Genomic DNA, 19,199 nt, shown 5'->3' on the forward strand with positions numbered 1-19,199 from the left:
AAAAAAAAAATATTTCAACCCGGATTATCAGACATCCGGATGTACTGTTACCGGATTAGTAAAGGTTTGATGTATTTTTCTAACCAGTATAAACCGTTTGGGCCTAGTATTGTAGAAGGAATATATTTTCTGTGATATAATAACTAAATTTGAGTACATTATTTGGATGGGTTTCAGTTCTCCCGACTTAAATTAATCAAAATTAAACTTATTTCTAGGCGGTCTCTAAACTTTTGCCACTGAATTAAGCAGAAAATCAAACGTCGGCTGTAATTGTCCACAGTCGTTCACAAAACACTGGTGTATCAACGAATTCGTTCATGAACACCCAGGCTAGTGAACATTGCTCAGGTCCTAGCTGACTTCGATCCTCGGACTGACTTCGTATGCCCCAGTTTGTCTGTATTTCTTTCTTCAGGCTTCTAAGTATGAAATGAGGAACATCTTAATGGCAAAACTGAATTTATAAAGTTACTCCTGCGTTCCGCGCCATAGCTCAAGCAGTCAGTCGCTGGCTTCCCATCGTGGCGGCCCGAGTTCGATCCCGGGTCTGGTCAGGTTGGATTTGTGGTGGACAAAGTGGCGCTGGGGCAGGTTTTCTCCGAATACTTCGGTTTCCCCTGCCAATCTTCATTCCACCAATTGCTCCAGAATCACCCTCACCTATCATCTGGGGCTGGTACAATAGGCCAGAAGTGGACGCAGTACAAGGGACCTAGTCCCACCCCACTAGCGATAAAAAGAAAATACTCTGGCGTTGGTTTGCAGAGTTTATATAATGGCACCACTTCTATTAATCAAGTATTTCATCGCGGTCGTTTCTTATCCCTGGAGAGGGGAAGGGATGTATAGAGAACATATTTCAGGTTTTCACGGCGCTGACTATGAAGAATGCCGTCTTCTGGGATGTGGCGCCGTGTAGATCTTGTGTTAACAGACATTTCGGAGGAACATATCGTCTCCATCTTCAGGGTAGAAACATCCGCGAGCGAGGAACCAGCGTGAGCAGGTGGCGGCAGTCTGCTGCCACCCCCATACGTCTTTGTGGCGTGGTGCTTAATTGAGCACAGGGATAATGTTTCTCTTTACACAGCCATCAGCCACTCGCTCCCTCTCTCATCTGATGCGAGAACTATTAGCCAGAAACAGTAATAACATATATTAAGTTATATTTCCATATTTGCAAAATAGAGAGACGTTTGATTTCCGAATAACGCCTACCCTTCGGAACACTAAGACAAATGTTTATATAATTTTTACACTATTTATTTAAATCCATAACCAGAAACCTACATTGTAAACATCTACATATGTATTTCTTACATGACTTCCCCAATTGTAAACACTGGCCAATAGAAGGGGAATAGCAGAGGGGTGAGTGTGACTGTATAAGTACTACCCGATGACAGTCAAACGTAATGGTCGAAACATGTCGTAATGGTAGAAACTGCGCACTTATATTGAATTATACATATATTGTGAGACCGAAACTGAATAAAGTAAAAACAAAGGTAACCCAGAATGTTTTAAAACCTCGTCTACGTATGAACGTCGAAAGTTGAGAACAGACTCTAATAACTTTTCCGTGGGCACGTAACAATGCGTCACTGTGAAGTGATGTTCTTTGAAGCCTGTGAGCAGACTGCCCCGCAACACAACCCGCCTGTCGCACCAGTGTGAGAAGCCACGGTTCGTGTTGCAGGTGTCATGGATCCGCCGAAGGGACGCTCACATCCTCACCGTGGACCGCTACACGTTCATCGCTGACGAGCGGTTCCAGTCCTTCCTCGTGGAGGCAACCGACACGTGGACATTGCAGATCAAGTACGTGCAAGCACGTGACGCTGGCAAGTACGAGTGCCAGGTCAGCACGGAACCCAAGCTGAGCCACGTCATCACGCTCAACGTTGTCGGTAAGTCTGCAGTCCACACCTGTAGTTTAGTCGAACCCCAAAGCCCCTGCTCGTGGCTTATTCGAACTGTACGTAGTACCGTAGTTGGTTGAAGCACTATGCTACAAGCCGGGACTATGCGGTTGTCGTACGTGTGTGCCGTAAAGTGGCGCCTCCATTGGCGTTCCAGCGTACTCGTTGCAACGGGCAAGAAACTTGCCATCTGCTCTTGTTGGTGTCTTAGTTGGATTACCTTTCGACCCTGAAGATCTAGGCTATATGTTTTTTTCCGAAAAATCGGACTGTCTCTGGCGTACACGGCTTCACGAGGTAGAAGACCGTATTCTTTCGTAGTCACCGCCTTGAAACCTTCGCTTCTTATACATTTTTAAAGAAATAACTTTATTTAATAACTAAACGTCGGGGTTTTTCATATTGTGGCTTGAAAAATGTAAGAACAATACGTATTTTCACGGGTATGAGTAACTATTTACGGGGTTTGGATTTATGACTCGATTTAATGAATACTTACAGATGTGACTACAGGCAACTGTATCGCTATCGCTAATTCATACACTCAGCAGTTCACTACAGCACGTAATAAATCATTTCAGTTTGCTTTGACTAGCCGTTTCCTTGTAACGGATCCTAACAATGTCCACTTCTTACGTCCTTGTCGACTGGCGAATATTATAGTTTAGTCGTTGCCGTGGGAATATGCTTGTTTTCGAAACCATTACTCAGCAACGGTTGTATACATTAGATTTTTACCCCAACGTTGACTAGCAATGGACGTTGTTTATATTACTTAACAACGGGTGTAAGTGCTACACTATATTGCAAGATAAACGGAATATTTTAACTCTTCCGATATCACTGAACTCCATTTAGTGCCGAGGTCAATAATGGTGACGCCGTACTTCCACTCCACCATATCCTCCATGGAATAGTGTCTCGTTACATATTTAAGTATAGAGAAAACTTTATTTGTGCCGAGATCAAGAACACTTTTCCGTGGGTCTTCATAGTGTGGTACTTAATTAAGCACAAAATATCTTCACCTTCACCATTTCATAATTTACAGTCACATTTCTTCACCAAACTTTCCTAATTCCCCAAGTCGTAACTGCAAAACTTTAATTAAATATACAAATCGGCGATCCATGTAATATATTTTGTGACAGAATTAACGTACGTGTTTTTTCCCCTTTTTTAAACTGAGGTTCTCTTTGATTTCTCTCTCGAATTTCCGAAATAAGACCGCAATAGGTTTTTATTTTGTTAAAAAATACAGCTTCAATTAGTTGTCGGGTCAAATAATTTGAGGTCGGTTTTCCCGCATACATGAAGGAAACTGAGGACGTCCTTCGCAATTCACAAGTTAATTGCCATCGGCTGCCAGCAACAAAATCTGGTTTTACTTCGCTTGCTTTTACCTCCCGTCGTGCAGACATTGTGACACTATATGTTGTGGCAAAAGATAATTATAAATACAGGTTCTTTCTTGGGCCTTGGAAGCACGGTTGTTGCCATATGTATCACCTGTTTTAGCGGCAAAGTCCACACAGTTTACTTACGCAGGGTGTTCTCTGTGATGTACGAGCTGAATTCCGAAATATTAATACTATGCATTTTGATCTTTGCTTGAAAGTGACGTGACTTCAAGGCTCGGTACACAGACTGTAATAAACACGCTCCTGTAATTGCTGCGTATTTTTCAGCACTTATGAACAGTCTTAAATGTTCGTATTAAATTTCATGTTGGTTTTCGATTACATATTTTCATACGCCGCAATCTGGAACAGATTTATATAAAACGATGTGCCCGGAGGGTTTGATGTTGTGATATGACGCCTGAAAGTCGGAATATTTCATTGTTAGGCAACGGCTAGGTGAAAGAGCAAATCTCAAATCACTGGGCCAGCGAGAATGGTTCTTTTTAAGACACAAAACACAGGAGATGTCTCTCTCTTCAGATGAGGACGGAAACATATCCAGTTTCCGAAACGTTATGCTTTCTAGGATGTGGCACCGTGTAGATGTGGTGACAACCGACGTTTCGGAGGAACGTATCGCCTCCATCTTCAGAGGAGAAGGAAAAATACGAAATCCGCAAGCGAAGACACAATGAGAACCGGGACAGAATACCGGACGATGGGCAAAGTCCAAAATCCAAGTAATTCGGAGCTATAGACACCTTCGTCAGAACCCTTCAGAATCTACTTCACGAAGTCAGTTAATTAGTTGGATAGTTTCACAGGAGAAATGCAATTTATTGAGCTATAAATCATTCTTCAGTGGGCCCCCTCTGAATCCACCTTCCATTCTGATGGTGTTATCTATTGTGTGGCAACTTAAGTCACCTTCGGGAAGCCATGAATCGGTTCCTATGAAAGCAGAGTGAGGTTCATTTTCTTGTTTGAAACGTTTACAGGAGTCTGGTACAGAGTTTATTAGCCGGAACTCTGCTTTTTCGTCTGTTTACATTCAAGCCGCATCAATTCTGAAATCTCTTCGTTTTATCACATTATCTTTTACTGTCAGCTTCGAAACATCTAATCCTAGATCTTTCAGGCATTCTTTTTCCTCTAACTCAGTACAAGTTCGTCTGCTCTGGGATCCTAGCAATATCCATTCTTTCTAGACGACCAATCTATTCCATCTCTATCTTTTCACACTTTTACCTACTGCAGATGTGTCTAGCTTCTCTCACTGTATATTAGAGTTAATTTTACCTACCACACAACACGTTTTTTATTTACTGTCGGACTACATGTTTCGACCTCAAGAAGTCATCCTCAGGTGCACGAACACAGTTGCGCAATCTCACTGTATCTCATTTCATATTTTATCGGGACATGTATACACTTAACCATTTAAGATATAGTCTTAACTCTATTGTCACTAGCATGAGTGACTATAGGCGGGGGTTGAATTGGTTATTGGACTTATTGGCCACAGAGGGAACGAAACTATAAGTAACTATAGCGCTATCGCTTATTCACACACACTGCAATTTGCTACAGATTCTAGTCTGCTGTGTCTTCACCAGTCGTTGCCTGGTAACGGCTTCGAATGGCGAACGTTCCCCTTACTCTGGGTTCCTGAACTGTACCCGTACCTCAGCTACCAGTTTATAACAGCAGCAGATCAGCACTACTAAACCGCAGCAATCCTGTAACTCACTAACTCACCAACCAACTCGCTCCACTTCACTCAGCTCAACTGAACTAACTCCACTGACTGTCTGCTTATAACATATCAGCAAGGACCGCACAGAAAACACCGGAACCAGAGTCAGAGTTACCTTACGACTAGAGACTTACCGCCAATCAGTTCGTCTTGGCCCCAAGCCCCTTGAGACGGCCAGATTTATTTTTAAGCTGAACACTTGCTTTCATAGTCCTCTTGTGACATCCTCTCTGACGAGATGTCAGAAAACACCATTCTAACAGTTCTTCTATTGTTGAGTCACGCAACTATAGCACAGACCGCGTAGAGAACACTGCTTCCGAGTTAGTCCATTGGTGCGTGTTAGGAATCTGTTGACCTAGCAACTGGCGTTGTTTACAGTGTCATTACTTAGCAACGGGTCCGCACGATACATGATGTATCAGCCGGTTTAACATTAAATATCTCTGCATTTTACTCACAGAATTTGTTGTATGTGAATGCTAGAGTGGGCTAAGTAGCGATTATTTATCTGCGAGCACGGAACACATTGAAATTTTAACTGTAAATTAAAAAGAGGAACGAATTTCTTCAAAAATACCTAACCTCATTAGTTTGAAACTGAGCTTAGTAAATGTAACAGTATACACTAAGCGGTGTTGTCTGCTGTTTTTCTCTCTTCCACTGTCCTTTCCTACTTCCTTTCGTTTTCTTAACACGTATTTCCATTCAGGTTGTAGCGCTATCGAGAAATCCGCACCGTAGTTAGAGGAACTGCTATTCCCGTCCTTGTAATTACTTACATTCATCCTCTCTAGGCTCTAGGACTTACACGCTTTCCATTTTGGTGACTTGCAGATCACGTTTCGTTGTCATGGTTACTGTGAAAGCGGATGGAGGTTACATACTGGCTGTCTTTACAGCCCCGGTGCTTTTCTGAGCTCGGAAATGATTTGAGAAGAATCATTAGATTTCGATTCGAATGGAGTCATCAAGCCGCAAAAGCGACAGCTCTCTCGGTATTGTCTCTAGAAGAGGAAATTCTTGTTTTTTTTCCTTACATTTTTTTTCTGTTACAGTCTGTATGAGAAACACAGGATGGTACGAAACGATAGGCAGACGGACTTGCGTTTGGCTCCTGATATAGTCTCAACGGATTGGTCCTCATTTATTTATTTATTTACTATCCGAAGACTTTTCCATACCTTAGACTATACAGCGACGAATGATAAACGGTTATATCGGTCCTGTGCTTAATTAATTAAACACTACGCCATGAAGACATGTGGGGGAGTGGATGTATAGCTCCACCATTCTTGACCTCAGCACTAGATGGAGGTGATTGGTCACCTTCACGCCTCTACCGCTTTACCCCCGGGGTAAGAGGCACCTGTGTCCCTTGCATAGGAGACTGGATTGACCCCAGAGTCGGTCTAGATTCTGTGGATAAGATAAGAATGTATACTGGCGGGAATCGAATCCAGGCAGTCCAGCCTGTAGCCCATATCGACTAAGGCGTCCGGACTCTCAGCGTCGAATAATAGGATGATTTAATGAATAACAGATAAAAAAAAGATTTGGAAGAAAACTGGGTTGGTATGATCGAGGGCTAGAGAGAGCGAGTAAACCACTAAAGCCGTTAGGATAGCGAATTTCCCGCCCGAGATTCGAGCTGATCACTTTCAGATTACAAATCTAAATCGTTACCACTACACCGAAGTGCTCGATGACTGACTGGTCGCATTGTGTTTTCTGTGAGGTAGGAGATGAAGTTTTAAACATTATTTACACGAGCTTCATGGTACAGTAGTTTGTGACGTCTCGAAGGAATGATACCGTTAGCAAAGAGAAAATCAGAGAACCCGTACATTTGCAAGAATACTGATCCGTATTATAACTAATATTAAAATCACTTGCGTTACGTTCATAAGTACCTGATCATGACCTAATTATATGGTTGAAACATGCAGCACAGTTATGTTATGTTAAACACGTAATATGTACATCAACACCTATTGTCTTTATTGAAGATATTCCCTTATTACTTGTTGGGGTTTCCCGTTGAATATTACAAATTGCTGAATGAGAGCGCTGTTCCTGGAGAACTGAGCTGACGGAAGGGGAACTACCAGCCACTTTTCCAAGTCACGTGAAAACTACAGTCACCAGCTGCATGGAACACAGTCCATGAGAAGATAGTAGTTGCTTATATACTCAAGAAGTTACCCATCTTTTGTGGAGCCCAAAAATGCGTAATCACATCCACATGAATTCAGTCAATATCTTGCACCGATAACTTTTGTGTGTTCCTACCATCTGTAGCCACAAATTCCTGTTAGAGTTTTATATTGTGACATGTGGACCCATTGCCACGTAACAGCTGTGTAAACAGCCGGTAGTAAAACAGCTGGTGCTGGAGAGCAGCTCTGTGGACACACTTCCCCGGCAACGAGAGAGCACAATGGAAGATACGTTTTCTTTGGGGTCCGTGCTGTATCGGTTGAGAAATGAGAAGCTGGTAGCTGAGGCCAGGAATAGTTAGGGAACCCAGAGGACTGTGTATTGGTAGGTCATTAGGAGTATTTCGGAATAACTACAGCCTCCCTGAGGATGGAGGTAGAAAATCTCTCCAATATGTTGGAAACAATCTACCAAGATAAACGGTGTCACATCCCAGAAGGCAGTAATGTTCATAGTCTCCACCATAAGAATCTCGCTTTATACTGATGAGGTTCAAGTTTCGGACTAAACGCGTTAATCTGCAGGCGCCTCTCTGGACTTATATTCGGGAGGTGCTCGGTTTGAATCTCGGCCAGATTACTATGTCTCCTTACATTTTTGGATTTACTCCGTCCCTCCCGTGAAATTTACGGATATAGCTCGTTTTAGAGCACGACCGTTTCCTTCTAAATCCCTTCCCATTCATCATTCAACCTACTTACCCAACGCTGTATAGTCACAAGCGTCGTTAAATAACCAACGATGTATTTGATGCTTCAAGTTGTAGTCAGTAGCTTCACCGCTGAACGTACTTACCCGGTCTGTGTTGGTCCAGATGAAAAGAGAAAGTGCCAGAAGGAGAGTGCTGAACATTTTGGCGTGGTGTGTACCGTAGAATGTAACATTTCACTGCTGAATGTCAAGAAAATGAACAGTAATTGAAGTTCCTGCTTATTTCGTGCGATTCCCAAGCCGTCGAGTGAGGAGTTTAGGACTTGCTCAGGCTGTGGAATTACCGGTTTATGAATCTTGATCATTACGTCAAAAAGAGGCGACTGTTAGGAAAAGGTGTTGAATGGGAAGGAAGACGAGTGGGGGAGGGGTTGATTGCCGTGGAGACCACACGAAGAGGGAATGTCGATAAAGCCTGTCACACAGAACCCCGCCCCCCCACCGATTCTACACTCAAAAAAAAAAAACAACATGGAATGAGAGAGTAATAAAAAGAAAGATGAAGGAGAAGTTCTTGCTTCTATTCGAGTCCCACAGAGACCCGTCTCCGTTATTGTCTGCGCCCCGACGCGCTGTGGTGTCGCCTTTCATTATTAGTAGCGTCTTCTCCCGTAATTACACAAAGCACAGCCCCGGTCCTCAGCAAGCGAGGCCCCGATTTCATCATGTGCGCATGCGCCTCACTATTGTAATGTCACTTGCACTTCAGCTGATGGTACTATTGCCTTGTTTATAATGGAATTAATTACTCTGGAAGAGGAAGATTCATGTGTTGTAATCACATATCAAAGTGGGTAGGCACAATGTAAACAGATGTACTTGATCCATTTATGCCTCCTGTTTTAGTTGACACACACTGGAGTTTCAGGAGTGCGAATCCCGGTAAGGTGTTGCATGCTCTACCTTGCAGTAAGCACGAATCCTATATCGCGGGTCGAAAACGATTAATATGGCGGTCGAGGGGCCTGCCCGCACAGAGACTTTTAGTCTTTTTTATGTCACTGTACATAAAATGTCAGTATAGTAATTTAAATTCGATTATGATATTATTTTCAGTTCATAATTCACTGATCATATTACTGTATCGCTGCGTAAAATAGTGTAGCGGTAAAGGTTTATACATGTATTCAGGAAGTGTTCTATTCGATTATCAGCAGGGACACCGGTTGTCGTGACATTTTCCGTGGTGTTCCTAAGTCTCTCCGTGCAAATATCCTTATAGTGCCTTAAATTTTGTCAGCTCTGTTTTCTTCCTAATTCTCTCCTATTCATTAGCCACCTATAGTTCCACAATTCAACATTATATTAACAGTGTCGTTAAGTAAACCAGAAAATATTCCTTCTGTGTTTGAGGACACTCATTATTCGTTCAGTACCTCGGTTCTCTGTTGGCTTTTGAATGTTTCGACGGTAAATATCACTGGTCACTATGTAGACGGTGGTAGCACTGTTCCGCGTGGTGGAAATGTCGGGATAACTCTCGGTCCAGAGGCCAGGTGTTCTGAGACTTTTCATTGTTTGAAATTCCTTCAGCCAGATGTTGCATTGATGCTTGGAATTAGGCCACAACCGTTTGTTTCCACAATCTTTCCAATTTGTGATTACGTAATGATACTGTTATTATTGTATAACGCTGTGGTATAAGTTAGGCTCAGCGCCGTTAAAGACACCAGAAATGATTTAATGAATTAGTGAGCTTAGAGGCAGGTGCTGGGGAAATCTTCGTAAAGGCTTTAGAACGGTGTTGCTGTCTTGTGGTTCGGCTGAGACAGCCTCCACCTCAGCTGTCAGATCTTCAATTTTGTTGGTTCATCACGTTCACCGTACAATTTTGGTTTTCAGCGAAAACGCCATTCAGTAATCCCACACGTGCCGCAAGTGTTCTCAGCGAGGTCCGCCAGAAAATGAAGATTGATTGATTGATTGTGTTGCGTATTGCAGTTATGAGCGTATTTCTGCTAACACTGGTATTTATTTACGGAAGAAAAAATTTATCTCACAATCCTCCTGACAGCTTTCTGGAAAATAGTGCTCTATATGGAAAAAATGACTGTGAAAAATGAATTTTGTACACAAACAAGATACCTGAAGCCTGTTTAAAATATATTGAAAAATTCATCTGGGATTAAAAAGAGAAACGAATTGTAAGCTTAATTTGGAAGTAAGAAATGGGAAACAGGATAATGTTTCAATATTAACGTAGTAAAGAGAAGCACATTTTGCGTTCGTCGAACCATGAAAAATATAAAGATTTTCTACTGTAGAAATGGAACGAAATCATATTTCGTAAGTCAAATTTGTACAGCAATTTGAAGAATAACTCCTGTAATTTTTCAGCTCTGAAAATAGCGACCCTTCAATAGAGAAAGTGTTTCTAGCATGCTCCTTTCTGTCTGTCTGTATTATGTACTTATAGATGGAAGGATCTGCCTCTCATGCCTAAACGGTTGAGCGAATTTTATTCCAAGTTCTGTATTCGGGAGTTCTTAAATCAAAAATCGGTGTCCTGTGAATGTCAACATTCGAATTGCAAAAACAGGGAAATTTCATATTATTTCTTACTGAAAACCGTCATAACACAACAATCAATAATACTTGTAAGTAGCTCTAGGAAATACTTTTGCTACATGTTTCGGCCTTCAAAAAGTCATCATCAGGCAAATATATTCAACTTTTCATTATTGAATTTCATGTCAAATATAGGATATAGTGCTAAACTTCCAAGTGTATACATTGGTATAAAATGATATGAGTAAATATAAAATATAAATTACAATAAAAATTGAAGTCTTAAATAACCAGTTACATAGACAAAAGTACAGTTAAAAGTTGTATATGTGATGGTATTTGGAAGTTGGCAGTTGTAATCGTAATATATGTAATTCTTATACGGACATATATACACAATGGCTGATGTGTTCGGAGGCCCGTTGTTATGTTGCATGTTATTATTTAACATTTGATACTATTTGAGGGGCGACTCCGATGTGTAAATGTCCGTTTTGATGGAGAGATAGATTACAGGAAAAGAACAAGGAAATCTCATGTTTATTTTCTCATATAAGATTGTCCTTAATCGCGTTACCTGTTTTATGTGACTGTGTTGTTAATAAATTAACCGAATTTCGTTCTGTATATGTTGTTGAATATTTTTTCCATTTTGCATCATGATTACAGAACGTCACCGAATTTTCACTTTTGATGACATAGTTTAATATGTAGGAGTATGAAAATGTAATACAAAATACACTGAAAAACGAATTAAGTTAATACAACGATTTAATGAATTGCAGTATTTAAAATTAATTGCTATGTTTGCCATTCTATTACGTGAAACATGAATAAGTAATTAATTAATTAAAATAGTGAAATCAGATGTAAAAGCTAAACACAAGTCTACAAATACGGCATATACAACAGACAGGAAAATGGTTTCGACCATTAACTGAAGTCTGGTAAGAATAGGAGCTAGGGAGCTATAGTAAAGGAGAAGATGAAACGGAAAAGTCGCACGACAACTATGATACGTCTTCTGTGTGTGTGTGTGGGGGGGGGGAAGTGTCATTTTGTTAGGTTCACAGGCTTCGTCTGCTCGTCCTTCTGTTTAGGCTAGTGTGAAAGTGAAGACGTTAGGATGGTTAAAAGCAGTGGCTTGAGACAGGGGCCACGTGATTTTGATTTCCTGAATTATTGGTGAATTTCATATTTTGGAAATATCATTTAATGGTCTCTAAACGTAGTTCGTATAGCGACCAGCTACAGGCTGGACAACCGAGGGGTCGGATTTCGAGTCCCAGTGTGATCAACCTCCTATCCAATGGGTACTGAGGCTCTGTCTCGGGAGTAAAGCGGCCGAAGCGTAGAACTGATAAATTTTCTCCGTCTGGTCCCGAGGTTAAAGCATGCAGCTATACCTCCAATTCCCCATATCCTTTATAATGTTGTGCTTAGGTAAAAACATTTCCGTTACCTTCAACATTTACCGTGAAGAGACTTTATTATAAAAAAAGTAGAGTTGTCCCTGTAACAGGCCGTGGAGGCCCATAGTGTCGTGAGACGTCGAGGCTCCCACATTTTCCAGACAATCGGCACACAGATAGCGGTGAGGTTGTCACCCTTACGTGCTGGCCACCCTTTCCGCCCAGGAAGATTCCTGGTACTCATTTCTGTTAGAGGCTGAATCGACCGCAGAGCCATAATGCGCTTGGAAGGATTAGATGGATTGAAAAATCCAGTGACATAATCGGCAATCAAACCCGCGACCTTCCGGCTTGTAGCATAGTGTCTCAACCAACTACGCTACCTCGTGCCCCGGAGATTTCATTATATCTCTGAAGGTTCTTCATACCTTGAGTAGGCATATTTACGGAGGAAAATTACCCTGCTTATTTAGCGAGGTCTGCGTTATGGCGATTTTTGTTCTAATCTTATGTTCTAAACTTTCTAATGAAGTAGTAACGATCTGTGTCACTGTCTGATTATGGCGCACTCACAAAGATAGTTTGGACGCACTATATATTTGTGAGGCATGTAGTTTATCTTCTGATGTTGGCAATCGTTTTATTGTTTGCAGTTCCCAAAATCGAGATCATGGGGGAGTCTGACTTGTACGTGAAGACGGGCAGTACGGTGAACCTCAAGTGTGTGATCACACAGTCACTGGAGGAACCAGCCTACATCTTCTGGTATCATGACAACGAACGTGTTCTCAACTATGACAGCAGCTCCAGGGACATCCGGATGGAGCGCGTAGGTCCGGACACCACTGTCGGCACACTGATCATCTACAACGGTCGTCGCGAAGACTCTGGAAACTACACGTGCAGCCCTTCCAACCTGGACTCCGCCTCTGTTCTCCTTCACGTGCTCAATGGTAAAACATTCCCGCCCCACGCGTCAGTTATATCAGTCGGTCAAAAAAAAGCTTATGAAGTTGAAAGGATGCCCTATGTGAGTGATCAGAGAAAAATTGTGTCTTAAATTGTAGCCCTGTACAGAGCATAACAGTTCTGGTGCACTCACTTCTGTCAAATATCGCCGAGATCTTAAGACTCACATGAATAGAAAATGTTTCATTTTCTCTTCTGTTTTTTTTTTTATTTTTCAAGTTTTATGGTTATAATAAACATTCCGCGGGTTCCGCTGCTGATATGAATACAAATGTATTGTAACGTGTTTACGTTACTGATCCCACTTCTGACACCAGTGTAACGTGTTTCTGGTTACGGGGCTCGGTTATCTTCGGCTCCGCTCGGCTCTCTTCGGCTCCGCTCGTGACGTCACCGCGCGTTGCGCGTTACGTCAACGCGGAGGGGAGTGGCGGGGCGGGAACTCGCCTATTACCGTAGTAATGCGAGCGTTACGTTACCGCCACGTACCGCTGGGGAGGTGGGGGTCAACATGTCACAGTATGTAGGTCTCCATGTAAATTGTCCGTTAATGCTGTCCAGTTATAAATGAAATGACAGTTTTTCAACGGGTGTCACTAAAACTGTCCAATATCCAGTTTCATGAAAATAATCCCAGTTGTTCTATAATTATTACATGCCGGCAGACGTCCAGACAGACATGCCTCAGCTAATGTGATACCATCCTGCACATGGTTTTAGAGAATGTGATGCCATCCTGCATATGGTTTTAGAGAATGTGATGCCATCCTACACGTGGTTTTATAGAATGTGATGCTATCCTGCACATGGTTTTACAGAATGTGATGCCATCCTGCACGTGGTTTTATAGAATGTGATACCTTCCTGCACAAGGTTTTATAGAAAGTGATGCCACGCTACGCATGGTTTCATAAAACATGATACCAGCCTACACATGGTTTTATAGCATGTGGTTCCAGCCTACGCATGGTTTCATAGAATGTGATACCAACCTACACATGATTCATAGATTATGATACCACCCTAAACATGGTTTCATAGAATGTGATACAACCCTATGCATGGTTTTATAAAATGTGATACCGCCCTACATATTGTTTTATAGAATGTGATTCCACCCCAAGTGTGGTCTTATAAAATGTGATACCACCCTATGCATGTTTTCATAGAAAGTGTTACCACCCTACGCATGTCTTCATAGAATATGATATAAGCCTATACATGGTTTCATAGAATGTTATACCACCATATGCATGTTTTCATAGAATGTTATACCACCCTACGCATGGTTCAACCTTACGTATGATTTCATAGAATGTCATACAACCCTACGCATGGTTTTATAAAATGTGATACCGCCCTACATATTGTTTTATAGAATGTGATTCCACCCCAAGTGTGGTCTTATAAAATGTGATACCACCCTATGCATGTTTTCATAGAAAGTGTTACCACCCTACGCATGTCTTCATAGAATATGATATAAGCCTATACATGGTTTCATAGAATGTTATACCACCATATGCATGTTTTCATAGAATGTTATACCACCCTACGCATGGTTCAACCTTACGTATGATTTCATAGAATGTCATACAACCCTACGCATGGTTCCTAAGAATGTGATACCCGCCTACTCTTGGGTTCATAGAATGTGATACCAGCCTTCGCATGGTTTCATAGAATGTGATACCACCCTGCGCATGGTTTCATAGAATGTGAGACCACCCAGACAAAAATAGTCATATCTCCGAACCACATAAATTCTAAACCATACACCTTACCACTAGACTATCGGCCACCCTTTGGTGTTACTCAGCTATTTAAATGCCCGCTGCTAATCTGCGTTTAAATGTCCGTTCCTGTTAGGGCGCCTAAACAATTTTAAGCATTGTGTTTAAAATACTGTATCTAACTCAATTTTTAGGATAAATGGATGGAATAAACTTTGTTTGTGTCAGCAAAGAACATAGGGCCGCATATTACAACGGAAGATTTGAAAATTTTTATACAAAGAGTTATACTCTATTTTCAATTCTTTTCTTTTAATTTTGATGCGTACTGCAAAAGTTGTTTCCCAGTACTTCACGGACTTGTTCTGCCTTATAAATTCATTTCTGTTTGTAACACTTGACAAATTTAGGAGTCCCTGGAGACATAAAACAGATGGAAGCAATGAAATCATATGGTCTTCTGCTAACACTGCTTACGCTCTTCGGATTTTCAAATCTTTTGACTAAAGGATAGAAGAATGAAAGCATGGCGTTCCCTTCTCAAGTGCTAAGACCTTCCGTTATAGCTGCAAGAGCTTATTGCCCTTTCTAGGGTCGTAAACAGACAGTTGCATCGTGGTTGAGATACAGAGTGCCATCGGTTTTCTGTGCGTTCATAGTGAAATCGAATACTGTCGTTTCATTTCAGCCTATATATACATCAAGCAGATAACAAAAACGGTATGTACATCGAAATTTTACTATATATTTTTAACACATTAATCTGCAGAATCTGCAATAAAAGTACTGGCTCGTAGATGCGTCTGGGCATAACTCATACGTTCATTCTTTCTTGCTGTTGTTCACTGAGGTGTACATTTAATTCCTCTGTTATGGTTTTACTCAAGTCTGGTAATTACTACATTTAAAAATAAATATTTAGGACTGTGCACGCTATTCCACTTTTTTTCCATGGCAGTACAGCCCCAGTGGGCCTTGGCCTAGGCCTACCTCCATGAACTTCTCCTTTCACTTCGATTTTTCTAGATCTTACACATTCGGTAGGACTCCTTGGGCGGGTGATTAGCTCGTCGCAAGGCCTCTACATGTACACAAACACAGAAATACGCACACACACAAACTAAACATCCATGCCCTGAGTGACACTCGAACCCACGATCCCGGTTTCCAAGCGAGCGAAGACAGTACATTCCTTAGACTGCTCGGCTACCGTGACCGGCATGCGCTTTTACTAGGAAAGTAGACTTTCCAAAACGGGTTATTTCGGCCACGACGATCATAATCATCACTGGCTCGGTCGGGGTACTTCGGGCGTTAAAGATTAATCACTTGGGATCAACCTAAAACAGCGGGAAACAAAATCTGAACACTGAAGACTATAACCTTATGGGTAGCCACTGAGTGTTAGCCTAACCTGCATATCACGCAGCTACTTAAGCACTTGAGACCAAGATAAATCAGTGCGATTTAAGAAGAAAAAATTAAATAAAAACTTAGCGCCATCTGTGGAGTAATGTTCAGGTTTGAATCCACAGATGGCGCTAAAGTGTTATTTAATACTTTCTAAACTCTCGTTGATAGAACTTAGTTTCAAATTAAAAAGTTCAAGTCACCCCCCCCCCCACGGCNCCCCCCCCCCGAGGGCGGAGGTGGGCCAAAATATTTTTCTTTTTTGATCCCGTGTGGATTTTAACTGTGGATTGAAATCTGAACACTTCTCCACAGATGGTGCTACGGTGTTATTTAATACTTCCTTAACTCTCGTTGATAGAACTTGATCTCAAATGAATAAGTCAAAGTCTACCCTAAGGGCGGGTGGTTGGAGAGGCGGATGGTGGGCCGAATTTTTGTTTATTTTTGATCCCATGTGGATTTTAATAAAACCCGCTTAGGCGAGTGTCTTAATGAAGCGACCAAAAAAAAGACAAAAATTCTACCCTGCCTCGCCCCCCTACCGCACCTTCTTATCTCCATCTCTTCACTTCTTCCACTGCCGTTGGTTTTCTTTTTTTATTTTTTTCACAAAAATCCTATTGGTTTTGAACCAGGGACCTTATGAACACTAAGCTGATGTCTTACCACCAGCACCACAGAAATTTGTTTTCTTTAATCTTACTCTTAAGCTACATCTTCGGTTATAATTCCAGAAAAATCTTATTAACTCCACTTGTATTTTATAAAACTTTTGTTGGTTCCGAACCTTAGAAGTCCGCGACATTAGGCCACTATTTTACCAATAGGCCACCAATGCCACAGAAATTTTCGACCATAAATCTTCCTCTTATGTTACATCTGTTGTCATAATTACATAAAATCTTATTTGTATTTTATAAAACTTCCTTTGGTTCCGAAACTCGGAACTCCGATTCACTAAGCCATTGTTTTACCAATAGGCCACCAATTCCACGGAAATTTTTGACATTTAATCTTCCTCTTATGTTACATCTCGCTATATAATTCCATAAAAATTTCATTACAAAAATGCTTGTGGTCTCGAACCGCCGACCTTCCATTTACTACGCCGGTGCCTTACCTCTAGACCAACAGAACATCTATGCTACTGCTTTCAGCGATCCTCCCCATATTATACGCATTATAAATTCATTTCTGTTTGTAACACTTGACAAATTTAGGAGTCCCTGGAGACATAAAACAGATGAAAGCAATGAAATCATGTGGTCTTCTGCCAACACTTTACACTCTTCGGATTTTCGAATCTTTTGAATAAAGGACAGAAGAATGAAAGAATGGCTATTCAACAGAAAGCTAGAGGGGTCCCTTCTTAAGTGCTAAGACCTTCCACTATAGCTGCAAGAGATTATTGCCCTTTCTACCGTCATGAAAAAACAGTTGCATCGTGGTTCAGATACAGAGTGCGATCTGTTTTCTGTGCGTTCATAGTGACATCGAATACTGTGGTTTCATTTCAGCCTATATATACATCAAGCAGAAAACAAAAGATATGTACATCGAAATTTTACTATATATTTTTAACACATTAATCTGCAGAATCTGCAATAAAAGTACTGGTTCGTGGATGAGTTTGGGCATAACTCATGCGTATATTCTTTTTTGCTGTTGTTCATTTAGGTATCCATTTAATTCCTCTATTATGGTTTTACTCAAGTCTGGTAATTACTACACATAAAAGTAAATATTTAGGACTATGCATGCTATTCCACTTTTTTTTTTCCTTGGCACTACAGCCCCAGTGGACCTATGCCTACCTCCATGAACTTTTCCGTTCACTTCCATTTTTCTAGATTTACACATTCGTTAGGCCTCCTTGGGCGGTGATCAGCTCGTCGCAAGGCCTCTATTTGTACAGAAACAAAAAAACACACAAACTAAACATCCATGCCCTGCGTGGGATTCGAACCCACGATCCCGGTTTCCAAGCGAGCGAAGACTGTACATGCCTTAAGAATTCTCGGCTACCGTAACCGGTATGCGCTTCTACTAGCGAAGTTTAAATTCCGAACTGTCCAAAACGGGGAACTGCGGTCACGACGAGCATACTCGTCACTGGCTGAGTAAGGCTGGCAAGCTGAGTAAGGAAGGCTTATAAGTAACACCTCAAATAGGGTCTGAACATGGAATTAAACTAAGGACTAGTGTGCATTGTGTATTATCAGAATATTTTTAGGGGATGAACTTCGTGAGGTGTATTGAGGACAATAGTAAAGAACCAAGGACATGTCAGTCACAGGGGCGGAATATTAAGATGGATGTTGGGAGAAGTGGAGCCGAGGGGGCAGGATCTGGGCAGGATTCTTTTATTATTTTTATTGGGCTGAGATATCATTTCGCTACTTGTGGCGTATTGTACCAATCCTAGATCATGGTGATTGTAAAGAAATTGGTTGAACAAAAATTGGCAAGGGAAATCGAAGTATAGCGTTAGCAAAATTATGTATTCTTCTTCTAGTTTTCAAATGCGGTTTTGTTACGTCACACCAACTGCTTTGTGCTCACGCGAGTATGTGTAGCTGCGTGATATCAAGATTGGGCTGACTCTTCGTGGCTTTCCATGAGGTTCTAGTCTCGAGTGTTCAGGTTTTAATCCACAGATGGCGCTAAGTTATTAATTCATTTTATCTTGTTAACTAACGCTTATTTAGCTTGATCCCAATGGCTTAAATAGCTGCGTGATATCAAGGTTGGGCTAACACTTCGTGGCTTTCCATGAGGTTTTAGTCTCGAGCATTCAGGTTTTACTCCACAGACGGCGCTAAGTTTTTAATTCATTTTTTCTTGTTAACTAGCGCTTATTTATCTTGGTCTCAAGTAGTTAAATAGCTGCGTGATATGAAGATCGGGTTGACACTTCGTGGCTTTCGAGTGTTCAGTTTTTGCTTCTCAGATGGTGCTTAAGTTTTGATTTCGCGCTGTTTTTGGTTGGTCCCAAGTGATTAGTCTTTAACGGCCGAAGTTCCCCGATCGAGCCAGTGATGAGTACGATCATCGTAGCAGAAGTACCCCGTTTTGGACAGTCCGGAATTTAAATTGCGCTAGTAGAAGCGCATGCCGGTCACGGTAGCCGAGCAGTGTAAGGCATGTTC

The 19,199-nt window shown here is 41.5% G+C and overlaps 1 protein-coding gene across 1 annotated transcript in view; it reads left to right on the plus strand.

Moving 5' to 3' along the window:
• The window catches only part of LOC111870773 (cell adhesion molecule 4), a 127,210-nt gene that overhangs the window by 99,441 nt on the left and 8,570 nt on the right, over positions 1-19,199 (plus strand). The window contains exons 3-4 of the mRNA XM_023863296.2: positions 1,703-1,913; positions 12,589-12,888. Coding sequence (XP_023719064.2) covers positions 1,703-1,913; positions 12,589-12,888 — 511 coding nt within the window. The remainder of the gene's footprint in view (positions 1-1,702; positions 1,914-12,588; positions 12,889-19,199) is intronic.

The sequence above is a fragment of the Cryptotermes secundus genome, unplaced genomic scaffold, assembly GCF_002891405.2.
Source record: "Cryptotermes secundus unplaced genomic scaffold, Csec_1.0 scaffold307, whole genome shotgun sequence".
Classification (NCBI taxonomy): Eukaryota; Metazoa; Arthropoda; class Insecta; order Blattodea; family Kalotermitidae; genus Cryptotermes; species Cryptotermes secundus.